The 15,835-nt window shown below is 58.1% G+C and overlaps 1 protein-coding gene across 2 annotated transcripts; it reads left to right on the top strand.

Annotated features, from left to right (window-relative positions):
• Positions 1 to 1,310: 1,310 nt before the first annotated feature.
• LSR (lipolysis stimulated lipoprotein receptor) lies at positions 1,311 to 14,960 on the top strand. 2 transcript variants are annotated; one of them, XM_038529347.1, is made up of 10 exons: positions 1,311 to 1,467; positions 2,653 to 2,997; positions 8,077 to 8,196; positions 9,988 to 10,044; positions 10,608 to 10,754; positions 13,212 to 13,373; positions 13,528 to 13,587; positions 13,688 to 13,819; positions 14,092 to 14,720; positions 14,813 to 14,960. In XM_038529347.1, the coding sequence occupies exons 1-10, from the start codon at positions 1,359 to 1,361 to the stop codon at positions 14,846 to 14,848; spliced, it is 1,797 nt and encodes a 598-aa protein (XP_038385275.1). In that variant the 5' UTR covers positions 1,311 to 1,358; the 3' UTR covers positions 14,849 to 14,960. The 2 variants fall into 2 exon arrangements, with proteins under 2 accessions (XP_038385275.1, XP_038385276.1); XM_038529348.1 differs by lacking the exon at positions 9,988 to 10,044.
• Positions 14,961 to 15,835: the final 875 nt, after the last annotated feature.

Below are 15,835 nucleotides of genomic sequence, written 5' to 3'. Positions count from 1 at the left end.
ATGACAGATACAGAGAGAGAGGCAGAGACACAGGCAGAGGGAGAAGCAGGCGCCACGCAGGGAGCCCGACGCGGGACTCGATCCCGGGTCTCCAGGCTGCAGGCGGCGCTAAATCGCTGGGCCCCCGGGGCTGCCCACGGTGTATACTTTACGATGCATGCACAAAACAGTTAAAATGTGAGGGAGGGACGTGAAAGGGTTGAGAGTTTTATAAGAAATGACCTTTCGGTAACATCAGCTGCACCTTTTCCGTCCCCCCGCCCCGGCTTGCCGTCTCCCTCCGGGTCTCTCCCAGAAAGCGCCTAGGGTTTCCCAGGAGGCGCTTCCCCCAGCCGCCTTCGGGGGGCAGAAGAGGCGCGCTGAACGCCCCGCTCTTGGGGTGCCTCGACGCGCCCCACCCTGGGGCGCAGGTGGCCCAGTCCCCGGCAATCCTTAAGCGGAAACCTATCCCTGGTTCCGCGCCTCCGCTCGGCCCCTTTAAGAGCCGGAGTGTCCGGGGCCGGGGATGCCCCGGGCTGCACCGCGACTCTGCAACCGGGGGGGGGGGGGGGGGGGGGCGCGCAAAACTTCCGAAAGAGAATTCCAACTTTTCCCGGGCCCGGTTCCCCTCGAGCGTCCCTAAGAGGGCAGAGCTTCCAATCCAGAAGTTTCTAAGTGGAAGGCACAAGGGGCGCCCCGCGCCTCCGCGGCCGCTGCAAGGGAGCCGGTCCTGCCCCGCGCTCGCCGAGCCGCGCCCCTCCCCGCGGGGTGTACCTAGGCGGGACCATCGTCAGCCGGGAGGGGGGTGTGGGCAGAGCGGGAACAGGTGCAGCCAGAGACCCGCCCCCGTCAACAGGTGAATCACCCGGGTGGAGCCTCGGGCCTCGCGAGCTCCGCTCCGCTCGGCTCCGCCCGGGCAGGACAGGGCGGGCCAGCAGCCCCAGTGTGCAGGCGCCCTCCCGGCGGGCTGGTCACTTGGTTCCGACCCTCGGGGGCCGGGGCGCACCTGGGTCAGCCCACTTCCGGGGAGGGAGGCGGAGGAGCCCCTCCCCGCCGCCCACCCCCGGGCCCAGCCCTGCGCGCTCGCCCCGTGTACCTGGGCCGATCCATTCCCCCGAGTGCGCGGGGGTGGAGAGGCTCGGGGAGCCACCGGGGGTCGGGCAAGTTTCTCCCCGAAAGCTGGAGCCGTGCTCCTCGTCCACGTTATTTCCGCCCTTTAACGTCCTGGGACAGGGGCAGAGTGGGCTTCTAGGGGGCCACGGAGCGGAGGCGGGAAGGGGAGGAGACTGCACCCCTCCCCGCCTTGGTGCGCGCCGCGCCCCCGACCCTCTCGGTACCAAGTAGGGGACGCGCGGGCCGGGCGCGCCCAGACGGCCGCGATGGCGCCAGTGGCCCGCGGGCTCCCCGGGGGGGTGGGCCCCCGGCCGGCCTCTCGGGGCTGGGGCGCGGTCGTCTTCGGGTGCCTCTTTCTCAGCACCTTGTGCGCAGGTAGGGAGAGCGGGGCGGCGGGAGGGCACAGCGGAGGGCGATGGATGGAGTCCCCACCGCCGAGCGGGCAGGAGGGCTGGGGGAGGGGGCGAGCCGAGGCCGGGATCTGCTGATCCCGAGGGTCTCGGGAAATCTTTGGGTGCCGGAGTGAGAGGAGTTGCTCCTTGGGGTCGGGGAGCGCTCCCCCGCCCTTGTTCGGAGACAGCAGGAAGTGAAACTCCCCGGACCGCGAGCCCTGGAGCGGCGAGGAGAATGGGACTCTTTGTGGTGTAGGGACGGAGGACCCCCCACCCCACCCGCGAGCACTGGGAAGGGCCAGGATGGGGACTTGGGCGCACCTTAAGGTTTCTAAGCCTTGGGGTAACGGGGAGCGGACGCAGGAGGGCTGGATCCGACGCTTCCTGGAGAGAGAGTTCAAGAAACAGTGCCCAGGCCTGGAGCGGGTGTAGGACTGGGGACTCCAGTCCTAACCAGTGTCCCGAAGTGTCCTCTTAAGGGTCTGGTGGGATGGACGTGTGGATTCGGTGTGAAATCCCCTTCTGCTGGCAAGCTTTCAGCTGGATGGGGCGTTTGTTTGGGTGCGGGTGCGGGTGTGGAGGGGACTTATCTTTCCCCAAGCACTTTTGTTGTGTTTATTTGAATTGGCTTTGGGTAAGGCGAGGTGGGAGGCTGATGGAGACACCATGGGGGCTTTACCTACTCCATGGCAAAATAGTTGAATAGAAAAACTCCACAATCTCCCCCTTCCTCCCCAAACCCCTGCATAACTTGGAACCTTTAGCGGTGGTTTTCTGCAGGAGGGCCTTGAGTGCGGCTTTGTGGTGGTCATGTGCGCTTTCCTGTACAGGCCACAGTGGTGGCCTTTTCCATGAGGGAATGGCTAAGGGAAGAGGGAGCTGGGGTGGTTCAGAGGCCACGCTCTGGAAAGAGGGATGAACAGGATGTTCCAAGAAATCTGGCTGTGCAACTTTGTATTTGCCACGTTAGCCCCATGGGTCTATAAAATGGGCATGATTATCGGAACCTACCGGTCCCAGGGATTAAGAAACAATGTGTGCTAGGCGCTCTGTAAAACCATTATACTTTTAAATGTCAAACTGGTGACAAGTGGTGTTGCACATTCCTGCTGAATGAAGTACCTCCCTGAGCTCACAGAGGCCCTGCTAACATTCCTCTCGCCCTCAGCCCCTGCCAGTGCCATCCAGGTGACTGTATCAGATCCCTACCACGTGGTGATCCTATTCCAGCCGGTGACCCTGCCCTGCACTTACCAATTGACCACAACCCCTACGGCACCCATCGTGATCTGGAAGTACAAGTCTTTCTGCCGCGACCGTATCGCCGATGCCTTCTCCCCAGCCAGTGCTGACAACCAACTGAATGCCCAGCTGGCAGCCGGTAACCCCGGCTACAACCCGTATGTGGAGTGCCAGGACAGCATGCGCACGGTCCGGGTCGTGGCCACCAAGCAGGGCAATGCTGTGACCCTGGGAGACTACTACCAGGGCCGGAGGATCACCATCACAGGAAGTATGTCGGGCGGGGCAGGGGATGGGGCTGGGCTTGCTTGGGTGGTGGTGGTGGTGATGGTGGTGGTGACTCCCTTGTGTCCAACCTGGCTTCCCACTTCAAAGCTCTTGAGCACCAGTGTCTGAAACGATTGATGAAGGGAGGAATCCCTCCTTCCATCCACCCATTTGTCCAGCCATCTAGACTGTTTAACAACAAAGATTCATCGAGCACCTAACATATACAGGCACCGTTTGAAGCTGGGAATACAGCAGTAAACACATTCATCAAAACCCTTCCCTCCGGGAGCTTGCATTCCGGTGAGGGAGACAAATGAGATAATACAACATATCCTATCAAGTGCTTGGGACATGCAAGGGTAAAGAAGAGAAGCAGGGGGTTCTATAATAATACTAGTTCCAGCAACAGTAAGTAACTTGTATATAAATAACAACTTCTAGAGGCCTCCCAAGTGCCAGGCTCTAATCCAGGTTTATGTGGATGAACTCATTTAGACCACACAGTGATTGTGTGATCTGTTGTCATTTTATGCAGGTCTGGAGAGGTAAAGCGACTTGCGCAGGGTTACAAAGCTGGTAACAGGGCTGGGATTCTAAGGGGCTAAGTGAGCCACTTTGGGTCTCCTCTCCAAGCTTGTGACCCCTGTACTTGCCCCAGAGTGGTCAGCAAAGGGCTCACCAAGGAGGTAACCTGAGTGAACTGACAGGATGAGAGCTTTTAACAGATAAAGCCTATAACTTGCCAGGCACCTTGCACACTTTGTCCCATACAGTCCTCACAACCACATTTTATACTCACAGCATCCGGGGCACCGAGAGGTCAAGTGGCTGTCTAGGCACAGAGCTAGGAAGGAGCTGGAGCTGGAATTGGAACCCAGGCACCCCTCAGAAGTCTTGCACTTAACCGTAATGCTGCCAGCTAATAGGAAGTGCCTGTTGGGACTAAGTAAGAGGGAGGTGGGGAGTCGTTCACTCATTCTTTTGGTAGTTATCGAGCGTCTCCTAAGTGTTGGTGCTGCTGTTGTGCTGGGGATGTAAGTGGTGATCGGGACAGCCGTGGTCCCTGCCCTCAAGGAGATGACATTCTAGTGGGGTGACACAGGCAGTAAACAGGCAGATAAAGAGCAAGAGGAAAGGAAACCAAATAGGACCATGTGCTAAATGGAATGGCTCGGGTGCCCACCGTTAAGATCTTTTGCGAATGTGGTTTTAGAAGGACCAGTCCCTAAAGCACCTCGAGGAAGGTGACGGGCTGCAGTGGGCAAGGGATGAAAACACTCAACTCACTTAATGGATTTACCCTCTTACCGTCTTACACAAGGATTAGAGTCTTCATCCTGGGCTTGGGGACAGAGGGGTTGAAGGGAGGGGTCTTTGCTAGTCTGTGGATGAGAGGCAGGTGTCCAGGGACCCAGCTCTTCAGTCGTGTTTGGGGGAGGGGGGACTGGATCTGCTTGCTTTGAATTTTCCTGAGCAGCTCAACCTGAGGCATCCTGCTGTTCCAGCGGTGGGAGAGCTTCTTGGGGGTTCAACCTGTATGGGCCCCTCCCCATTACCCAGCACCCTCTCTGGCCTGGACCGGGCACGATGGCCCAGCAGCCCAGTCAGGATAACCCCAAAACCGAGAGTGTCCTTGAAGGCCAGCTGGAATTGTGCCTCCTCTGCTGAGAGTGACCTTCAGGCTCTCCTGGGGTAGACTGTCTGTGTTCCATAGGCCTCATGGGTTTGGGTGTTTCAAGCTGCCTTGACGTGCTCGGGTGTTTGATACAGGCCATAATTTGTAAATACCCATTGTGTGCGCGTCCTCTCAGGAAACCCGGGAGCCGTAGGAGCTTCCTCCACTCCAGCTTTGAGGATGGAGAAAAGTGGACCTCCTTTTGGTGCTCCTGGGGGCACCAGCTGTCCGGGTTTTAACCGAAAGTTGTCCCAGATAAACTAACGCTGCGCACCCTCAGTGTCCATCAGCCCAGGGTGGCTCCTACTACCCCTGCATTCCTCCCCACTTTGGGTGACCTGGAGCCCCAGGATAGGAGCCTTGTTTCTACCTCATCAGGCTGCTTGGGGCTCCCTTCCCACCCATTAGTGCTAAAAAGAGCCCATGGGACCCCTGAGATGAGGGCTGCCTCTGCTCTCTACAGATAAGGAACCCAGGAATTTGGAGAAGGCCCCACTTCTGTTCTCAACTGAAGACCCAGCATCTCCTGGCACCTAAAACAATGAAGCCAATGCCCAGCCCAAGTGATGTCAGGACCAGACATAGACCGGGAACAGGGTGCGCCTTGCAGGAAGGGGGTGGGCCCAGGCCTTAGAATTGATCAAAAGAAGCTGGAAGGCCATATTTTTTGTGGGCTTTGAAAACATTATGCGGGCCAAACAAAACACACTGAGGCTGGGATCCGGCCCAATGGAGCCCAGATTTCAACTCCCGGCCTATGAACTTTGGCAGTAGCACGGGATTCCCATCCACCTCCTCAGCATTGGGTAGGGAACCTGCCCCTGAGCTCTGATTTTGGAGAGATGTGGTTACAGTCTGATTTAAGGACATAGGTGGAAAAATTGAAAACTGATGGGCCGACAGGGTGTTATGGTGAATCAGGAAGATTTAGGAGCACGTAGTAGAGCGTTTTGTGAGGTTTCAGTGAGCAAATACGTGGAAAGGGACCCAGTGCAGACAGAGCTCAATAATTGGTGGCTAGACATGTGACCGTGGCATGTCCTCCACCCCTTCGCGACTACTCGGTAGGTCACCTTACCTGAAGGGCTTCCCTGTCACCTTTTAAATTTGCACAACTCCCACCTCCACTCTGGCACTTTCTGTCTGCTTTTCCTGATCAGTTTTCTCCATACAGCTTATCACCATCTGATGTGACCTATTTACATTTGTTTGTTTGTCTTTCTTTCCCAGTTAGGATCTAAGCTCGTAAGCACAGGGATTCATATCTCCTGTCTGTGGCAGTGGTTCTCAAATGTGTTGGTTGTCGGACCTCTATGCTTTTTCTTTTTCACTCTTAAATTCTTCAAAGAACTTTGTTTTTATATCTAGCACACTGAGGGAAGTTTGAAAAATATTTAACATGACAATAACCAAACTCATTATAGGTTAATATACATAACATGCTTTTTATGAAGAGAAATAACTGTATTTTCCAAAACAAAGCAAAAAACGGTAATGAAGAGTATGGTGTTGCTTTAGCTTTATATTTTTGCACGCCTCCTTCAAGTCTGCCTGAATAGTAGAAGAGGCGGGTTTCTCAAAGCTGCTTCTACATTCAGTTTATTGTGACAGCACAACCCTGGAGCCTCTGAAAAACTTCACCGCATACTCCTGAGCGATTAGGTGAAAAAGGCACATAACATCTTAGTTAGTATTATTATGATAATAACCTTGACCTCAAGGATGCCCTGAAAAGATTCTGGGGGGACCTCAAGGTCCACAGATCCGATTTTGAGAACTGCTGTTCTCTAGGATAGCGGGGCCTCAGATACTGCCGGGAACATAGGGTGCATTTGGTAATTATGTATTGAATATTGAATGAGTGTATCAAGTGCCTGTTTGAGTTTAGCCATGTGTCCGGAATGCTGGAATGGACAATAAGAGCTAAGGAAGGGGGGCATGAAGAGGGAAGGGGTTCATTTCCAGGTCCTGGCCAAGGCCCCGTGTCAAGCATTGGGGGCCCAGCAGTGGCCAGGACACGCCGGATTATGCTTGCATGGAGCCTGCATTCTCCTGGGTGTGGGGTCATGGAGGGTCAGCCCCTAAGGTGGCTGATAACAGTTGAGCAGTCAGGCCAGGCCGGGGATACGCTTGCAGGATGGAACGAGCCCTGTGAGCATCTGGGAAGCCAGTGCCGGCCAGAGGGAGTAGCACGAGCCCTGGAAGTACAGGCCCAAGACATCAATAGGAGGGTTTTTCTTTCTCTCTCTCTCTCTCTCTCTCTCTTTTTTTTTTTTTTTCTTTTTCAGAGAGGGTGGGTGTGGGAGAGGGGCAGAGGGAGAGAGAATCCCAAGCAGACTCCCCGATGAGCATGGAGCCCGAGGCAGGGAGACAGGGCTCCCTCCATCTCATGACCCTGAGATCACAACTGGAGCTGAAATCAGGAGTCAGACGCTTGACTGATGAAGCCACCCAGGCACCTCGGGAGGGTTTTTCTATAGACGTGAGGTCTTTTGAAGAAGGAAGAAGGCTCCAGTTCTTTTATTCCCTCAGCAACGGACTGGGGTGCACACGGTTACTATCCCCCGAGTCAGGCCTGGAGAAGGGCAGGGGGTGCGTGGGGCGAGGAGGTGGGCAGGTCGGCAGGAGCCAGGGAGCAAGAGCGGCTGGGGAGCTCTGGGGGTGCTCCTCTCTGCCCATTCACATCTGCGGTCCTCCACCCACCTGACCCACGTGAGTGAATGACTGAAGGGCTTTAACTAATTAGGGCCTGAGGAGTAGAGAGCAAACCGGATGTGCTGAAAGACTTTCATTACTGCCATAATTGACAGGCTCCTTGCCAGCCTGAGCGTCCCAAGCGCCAGGCCTGACCTGGAATGTGGGGCCCACGACTCCAGAACTGGGGGCGGCCCTCATCTCTCTGTCACAGCCACTCTGTCTCACGCCTGGGCGGCACCTGATCTTTGGAATCTGGCCTACTTATCTCTGCCTCGCCCCGCCCCCCAGGCCCCTGGCCCCTTGCCCCTGGGTCGGCACCAGGTTCTGGGGTGGTTCGAGTCCGGGGAGTTACCCTAGCCGTGAGAAGAGGTAAGAGGATGGCCATAACTGCAGCCCAGGCTCTGGACTCGGACCATCCAGCTCCACCACTGATGACTCGGACGGGGCAGATTAGGTAACCTTGCCAGACCTCGTTTCTCATCTATAGAACAGGAAAGGTAACAGGACCCACCTCACAGACTTGTTGAAATACCCTGTGCTCACTAAGTGTTTACAGCAGAGCCTAAAACGTAGCACACCCTTGGTACAAATTCTGTAACGTTCCCCGGGCCGTCGGCAGCCCCGCTCTCGTGCCCCGTTCCTTCCTGCTGTGCTCGTGGGGAGGCTCTGATCCTCTCCCGAGGTGTCCTCACCCCTCTCCTGTTGCAGATGCTGACCTGACCTTTGACCAGACCGGTTGGGGGGACAGTGGCGTGTATTACTGCTCCGTGGTCTCGGCCCAGGACCTCCAGGGGAACAACGAGGCCTATGCAGAGCTCATCGTCCTGGGTGAGTGGGTTGGGCCCTGAGGGCCTGGGAAGGGGTTGGGAACCGGGACCAGGGCCCCCTTCTTCAGCCACTTCTGTGTGTCTGCCCTCTGCCCTTCCGCTCGCTCTCTGGACTCTGTCGCCTGCTTTGCTCTCCGCTCATGGCACCGCCAGTCACGGGGGCTTCTCTGTGCCCTGCACCCCAGGCAAGGACCCCCTCCCCCCCACATTTCAGATAAGCCAGAGCCAAATTGAGAGTGGAGAGAATTGGGGACCCTACCTCTTCCCGGTCTCTTTTTTTAAAAATCCCCCCATTTTTAGAGTTAATTGGCAGTGAGTGAGGAGGGCAGATGGTGTGTCTAACTGGGGGGGTGGGGGTTGGACCCACCTGCCACATCCCCAGGGCCACCCAAAGCTCAGGATGAGGCCGCCTCCACATGCTTAAGGGCAGGGTGGGGTACCCACCAGCAGCCCCCCGCTGGCCCTGATGCCCCCCTGCCTCGAGGGGATGCCACCATTAGCCGGATGCTCTGTTGCAGCCAACACCTATGGCCTTGGGAGGCGTGTGCTGTGTGTGCGGTGCTGCGGGGCTGTACGTTGCCATCATCGCACGCATGATGCAAGGAAACGCATGTGTGAATGAGCACACATGACGGGGGCATGCTCCAGGGCGCTCGGATCACAGACCTCACGTTGGGTGACCGCGCACGCAGCAGTGACCCGGAGAACTCTGTGTGTCCGTTGCTAGAACACACAGTCTAGCATTTCTCAAAACGTAGCGTCAGGACCTGCTTAACACTTTAAAGAACCCTTAAGGATCTCAAAAGAGTTTCCGTCTGAGTTTTTGTGGGTGACGTCTACGGTTGCCTGACGCTAGTTACAAACTGAAAGCAGGAAACTGTTAAAGCGCGAGGCCCGTGAGTGCACAGGCCATTATCGTCCGAGCGATGAGGTCATCACACCACGAAGTCTCTGGAACACCTGAGGGAGAAGGCGCGTGAGAAAGGCAGGAACGGCTTGGTGTTCTCTGCAAGCAGTCTTGGCCTGACGGACGGGACCCCACTTTGGGTCTGCATGCTAGAACCTTCTCGTGAGGGCAGGTGGCAGCGAGTGCGCGAGCCCTGTTGATGCAGAACGGGGTGTGTGGGTGCCCCGGCGGTAGGACCCTCGTGGGGCACAGAGCAGCCAGTGGCCCTCGAGGAGGCACCGGCTGGGCCGCAGATGGGGTCTGTACAGGGGACAGAATGCGTGAAATGGGCTGGGACGCAGGTTCCTACTATGATTTTTATGGGCCGGTGGCACTTCCGCCCTCATGGGCATATGGTTTATGATTGTGTTGCTGTAAAGACAATTACTACATATTCAGTATTACTCTTTTTTCCTTCCGATTTTAAAATAAAATTAAAACATTTTCATGGGCTCTAGGGCATCGTGCCTACCCCACCTGATGGAACAGGACTGTCCCTGTCACAGGAGATGGAGCCCTTTGGGGTGATAGGACCCATGTATGTGGAAAAGATGGGTGCCCACTCTGAGGTTGAACCTTCAAAACCCGTGGGGTATGTTCTGGAACCCTCTGGGGCAACAGAATTTCCCATGGGATGAGAGAGTGGGTAAATTATGTGGAAGCCTTCTGGAAAATAGCATCCATGGGGGTGGGTGGGCAGGAACCATGTGCTAGGACCCTCCTTGGCCACCAGCCCCTCTGCTTCAGGACACACCTTCACCCAGATGAGCCTGAACTTGGCTTCGGGGTAGGGGCGGGCTGGGCTGGCCCTTGCCAGCATAATCTGTCTCTCTTTTGTCCCTCCAGGCAGGACCTCGGGGGTGGCCGAGCTCTTACCTGGTTTTCAGGCGGGGCCCATGGAAGGTACGGGGTGGAGTCCCCCCCCAAACCCCCAGTTTACTGCTCCTAAGTATTCTCCACCACCTAAACATTGCTCCCTGTGGACCCCCACTAACCTTACCTGACTCCAGCTCTGTGGCACCTAGTGACCTGGCCCTGGGATTTGGCGGCGGGGGGCTGGGCTGGCTGCAGAGGGGCCTGGGGTGTAGGCAGGGGGCTCCTGTTGACTGGTGCCTGCAGTGCTCTTCTAGAGAGTGGGATCTGGGCAGCTGGCTCTCTGACCCTCCTCTGAAGCTACATCCTGTTCTCGCTCCAGCCAGGTCACCTCTCGTTTTCGGCTTTGCCAGATGAGCCCAGTGTAGGTTCCCTAAATTCAGGACTGGCCTGGGTCGGAGGGGGTGGGCGTCCCTCGGCTGCTGTGCCCCCCGCATCGGGCTGGAGAATCCAGCAGGCATCGCAGCTTCCCCAGTAGGCATCACCCCCTTCTCGGCCCCGACTCTGCATTGCCCCACTGTGCCTGTGTGCCTGTGTCCCTCTTCCCCTCTTCCCTCCCAGCCTCCTGCTCATGGCCTGTTCTCTCTGTGCAGACTGGCTATTTGTGGTCGTGGTCTGCCTGGCTGTCTTCCTCGTCTTCCTCCTCCTGGGCATCTGCTGGTGTCAATGCTGCCCTCACACCTGCTGCTGCTATGTCAGGTGCCCCTGCTGCCCGGAGAAGTGCTGCTGCCCCGAGGCCCGTAAGTGCCCCTCATATGCCCACCCCCACAGGCCTCCCCCCTGGGTTCAGGGGGTGGAGGGAGCCATCTGCAGTGCCATTGGTCCGGAGGGTGTGGGGTGAGCAATTTGGGAGAAGGTGGGCCAAGGAGCATCTGCTGTTTTAGATGATCATTTACATACTTCAACTTTTCATTTATTTTAAATTTTCACTTATTTTCAGTTGTTTGTTTTGAAAGCATAATTTATCCACATGGGAAAAAAATTCAGATAGTCCAAAACATCATTCACTGGAAAATACAGCTTTTCTTTTTTTCCTTGTTCAACGATTTTATTAATTTGAGAGAGAGAGAGAGAGAGAGAGAGGAAGCACCAGTAGGGGGCGGGATGGGCAGAGGGAAAGGGGAAGCAGGCTCCCTGCTGAGCAGGAACCCTCCCCCGCCGCCCCCCCCACACCCAACAGCATGGGGGGCACCATCCCAGGACCCCGGGATCATGACTTGAGCCAAAGGCAGATGCTTAACCGACTGAGCCACCCAGGTCCCCCAGTAAAGCTCCCTTTAAAAATAAAATTTTAAATGAAAAAGGTAAGAAACCAAACAGGATTTACAACACTGATATAATGTACACAATTACAAAAACCCCATGCACACAGGCACTCTGGGTGTTACACAGATTCTATGCTTAAGGACATCTCTAGCACGTCACAGTAGGTCTCTTGGGCACTGGGGACAGACGTGGGACCAGAGATGAAGGGGGAGGGAGCAAACCCAATAGGGAAGTAGGGAAGAGAGGAAGCAAGTGAGTCTCCCTCTTGCCACACCGCCCCATTTCTCCTCTGGGGGATGGCAACTCTCAGTGAGGTCGTAGTTGCTCAGGCAGGTGGAGGTGTGAGGCCTGGCTGGCTGGGTTACCTGCTTGGAAGCCTGATGAGTGGCCTCCCCACTGTCTGGCACCTGGCACGGGGCTCAGCCTACATGAAATGTTGCTCACCCGCTAGCTGCCAGACGTGTTGCTGTCAGCACGGGTGGTGACCAAGGGCCAGGAAGCAAATCTCAGGCCTGCCACAGCCACTGGGTGACCTCAGATGCCACTCACTCGCTCCCTGAGACAGTCTCCTTTGCAAGGTTCCCATGAGGCGTTGTGAGCATCCAGGGAAGACTGTGTGGGCGCCCTGCACGGGGCTGCCGCTCGGTCCACACTGGCTAATTTTATGACTGTGAACTCAGCACTGGGTAACCTGGTTCCTCAAAGTTGCTGCTCTCTGGAGGCTCTGCTGGCCGTCCTGTTTCTCTTGTCATTTTTAGCTGAGGGCTTCCTGCTCAGGCGGTGGCTGTTAGTCCCCATCACAGGTGAGGAGGGACACCCCCAGCTCTGGGGGCCGCAACCAAGTTTGCAGTTACCCCACTCATGAAGGCCAGGGCCAGGATGGCAAATGTCTGTCCCAAGGCCACGTTCCTTCATCCTGAGACCCTGAAACTTCCAACAGGGAAGCCATTAACTCACTGCGGAGACCCAGTTCCTTTTGCCAGGGCCACAACCCTGCCGAGCCTGCCAGGAACAGCAACTCCCGCGGCTGGTTATGAAGTGCCAGGTCCCCTGAGCTACTGAGGGGCTTCTCCTGGGGCTGCTGAGCGCTGAGCCTTCTGCTTCCAAACTGAATCTGAGGAGGGGGCTTCCTGAGTCCCCCAGTGCCCTGTCAGCTTCCCAGGGACTCTGACACCAGAGCAGCCGCCTGAACCCTGCCTCTTGCCTGGGGAGGAAGGCAGCAAGGAGGATTTGCCCTTGAGCTATCCGGCCTAGAGCCACGCCAGGGTGGGAGCGGGTGTGGCCCTCGGGCTGGAAACACTAGAGGTACTTTGCTTCTTGGCCGAGGCAAGTGAACTCTGAGGCTCCCACGCTTCTGCCTCAGAATGATTCCCATTGCGTCTGGGCCTGGAGAACCCAGCAGCCATAAGGGAGTGGGCTTGGGATTCCCCACAGATGATGCATTTTCTGGAATGGTGGCTTACCTGCCAAAGGGAACACTTGAATCCGGCTAGTGGGTCTAACACATGGGCTTTATCTAAAGGGGCATCTTTGCCCCCCCAACTGCTCTGTAAGAACCCAGGCCTGGGGTGGCCCCATCTCCTGATAAGGTGGCTACAGAGCTGGGGTTGAATGTAAAACCTCATCCGATGTTGGCAAACCATCATACAGTCAAACATATTAGCTAGCCAGATTGGAGCTGTGGCTGCCAGCGTGCACCCCCTGCCCCAAAACCTGTGTGAGGAAGCACAGGAGGTGTGGGTTCAATGAAGCTGATGTCCTGAATCTCGCGAACTCTGTGGAAACCAGTCTAAGCGTCTGGGGAAGCCCCACACCTGGGGGTTGGAAAGAAGGTCCGGGCACGGGTCCCTCCAGACCCTCTAACACAGCAGAGGGCAGCTTGGCTCCCTGCCTTCTCATAACGTGTGTCCTCTCACGTGTGTCCTCTCCAGTGTATGCAGCTGGCAAAGCTGCCACTTCAGGCGTCCCAAGCATATACGCCCCCAGCACCTACGCTCACCTCTCCCCTGCCAAGACCCCACCCCCGCCAGCCATGATTCCCATGGGGCCTCTCTACAACGGGTACCCTGGAGACTTCGACAGGAATAGCTCAGGTGAGGCCTGGTGGAACCAGGAGTGGCTGGGGCAGGGGTAGGCTGGGCATTTGGGTACTAAGGGGTCTGGGGCTGAAGGAAGGGGACTGGGGGCTGGGTACGGAGAGCTTTGTTTCGGGGCACAGCCACTCACGGTTCGGTCAATCTCCCTCAGTTGGCGGCCACAGCTCCCAGGTACCCCTGCTTCGTGACACAGACAGCAGCGTGACCTCTGGTGAGAACCAGTTGTTAACAAGGTTGGACGAGTCTTTACGGGAGGGGGCTGGGTCAGCAGCTGTTCTCCTACACTGATCACCTCCAACTCCTGTCCTTAGAAGTCCGCAGTGGCTACAGGATTCAGGCCAGCCAGCAGGATGACTCCATGCGGGTCCTATACTACATGGAGAAAGAGCTGGCCAACTTTGATCCCTCCCGACCTGGCGCCCCCAATGGCCGTGTAGAGCGGGGTGAGTGTGAGCCTTGCAGTTGGAGGGGTTCCTGAGTGGGGAGGGAGGAGCACGTCTCCCTGACACCTGCCCCAGGTACACTTGCTGCAAATCCTGGACATAGAACCTCCTTCCCTACCACAGCCACAGTGAGAGGTGTACAGCACCCTGCACGTCAGCACTTTAAAAATGAGAAGTCTAGGGCCCCCTTGAAAGCATATGACCAAGTGGGTGACAGTGCTGGGCCTTGGCGTTCCTGACCTCACAGTCAGTGACACCCCCCTTCCCTACAGCTATGAGTGAAGTCACCTCCCTCCATGAGGACGACTGGAGATCCCGGCCGTCCCGAGGTCCTGCCCTTACCCCAATCCGGGATGAGGAATGGGATCGCCACTCCCCCCGGAGTCCCAGACGGTGGGAGCAAGAGCCCCCCACAGAGCGGCCAGGGAGTGGCTGGGGGGCCGCGAGGCCCCGGGCCCGATCTGTGGATGCGCTGGATGACCTCACCCGGCCGAGCTCTGCTGAATCAGGGAGGAGGTCTCCCCCAAGTCGGAGGAGGAGAGGTCAAGCCTACGGTCGTCCCAGAAGCCGAAGCCGAGATGACCTCTACGATCAAGATGGCCCAAGGGAGTTTCCACACCCCCGGGATCCCCACTACGATGACTTCAGGCCTAGAGACCGCCCTCATGCTGACCCTAGGTCCCGCAACCACCGCTCCCGGGACTCTCGGGAGGATGGCTCCAGGTCTGGGGACCCCCAGTATGATGGGCGGCTACTGGAAGAGGCTTTGAGGAAAAAGGGGCCAGCAGAGAGGAGGAGAGCTTACAGGGAGGAAGAGGAGGAGGAGGCCTACTACCCCCCAGCGCCCCCCCCTTACTCGGAGACGGACTCCCAGGCCTCGCGGGAGCGGAGGCTTAAGAAGGTGAGTGCCCCCTCCTTCCCAGCCCTAGAAGACCCTTCCTGGACCCCGACCAGTCGGCCCCAGCTCACACCCCTCTTCTTCCTCCCTCGCAGAACTTGGCCCTGAGTCGGGAGAGTTTAATCGTCTGATCTCACGTTTTGTATGTACCTTTTGTACTTTTTTTTTTTTTTTTTTTTTTTAATTTGAGGAACTATTGATGATCTTGCCCTCCTAAGTCTAATAAAACTTATGATCACAAGGCCTGTGTCTAGCGGGACGTGTTTCTTCTGCCGCGCGAGGTGGGGAGCCCGGGCGGCTGCTGCGTGTGCGGGTGCGTGTGCGTGTGCGTGTGCGCGCCCGCGAGTGTGCAGGAGCCCGCGGACGCGTGTGCAGCCTAACCCCCGGACCGACTCCCGCCGCGGCCGCGGGCCGCCCGGGCTCTGCCTTCCTCCCCGGGCCGGGAGTACGTGCCCCGCGCCGACTCCGCCCCGCCCTGCGTGCGCGCCCCGGCCCCGGCCCCGCCCGGACGTGCGCATGCGCCCCGGCCTCCGCCTTCGCGCACCTCCGACCGGCCGCCGGGAGCGCGCGTGCGCGCTCCTCTCCCCTTCAACCCCGTTCACCTCCCCCCGAGTCCGACCTACTTTACTGTGTCCAGACCCCGCAGCCCGCCTCGGCCCCGGCGGCCGCAGCCCCTCCTCCGGGTCCCCCGGCGTTCCATCCGGGCCCGCGTTCCCCTCGGGCGGCCCGGCGGCGCGTGCAGGGCGGCCGCGGAGGCGCCGGCGGCGACCCCGCGCCCCGCCGAGACCCGGGCCCGCGCGCGCCCGCCCGCCATCCGAGACACAGCGCGCGCGCTCCCCGGGGGCTGCCCTCCCCCCGCGCGCGTCGGCCCCGGGCTCGCGCCGCCGCCGCCGCCGCCGCCGCCGCCGCCGCCGCCGCCGCGCGCGCGCAGCTCAAGTAAAGGAGGAAAAAAAAGGAGGAAAAAATAGAAAGCCGCGGCGGCTGCAGCAGCGATCCGCCGCCGGACTGGGCCAGGCCGGGCGGCGGACGCGCGAGCCGGCGAGCCGGGGGACAGGCGGCAGCCATCCGGGGCGGGCCGGGTTCAAAAAAAAGTCGCGGCAGCGGCGGCCGCTGCTCAG

This window comes from Canis lupus, chromosome 1, assembly GCF_011100685.1.
Source record: "Canis lupus familiaris isolate Mischka breed German Shepherd chromosome 1, alternate assembly UU_Cfam_GSD_1.0, whole genome shotgun sequence".
Lineage (NCBI taxonomy): Eukaryota > Metazoa > Chordata > Mammalia > Carnivora > Canidae > Canis > Canis lupus.
This window is presented reverse-complemented; position numbering and strand designations above follow the sequence as displayed.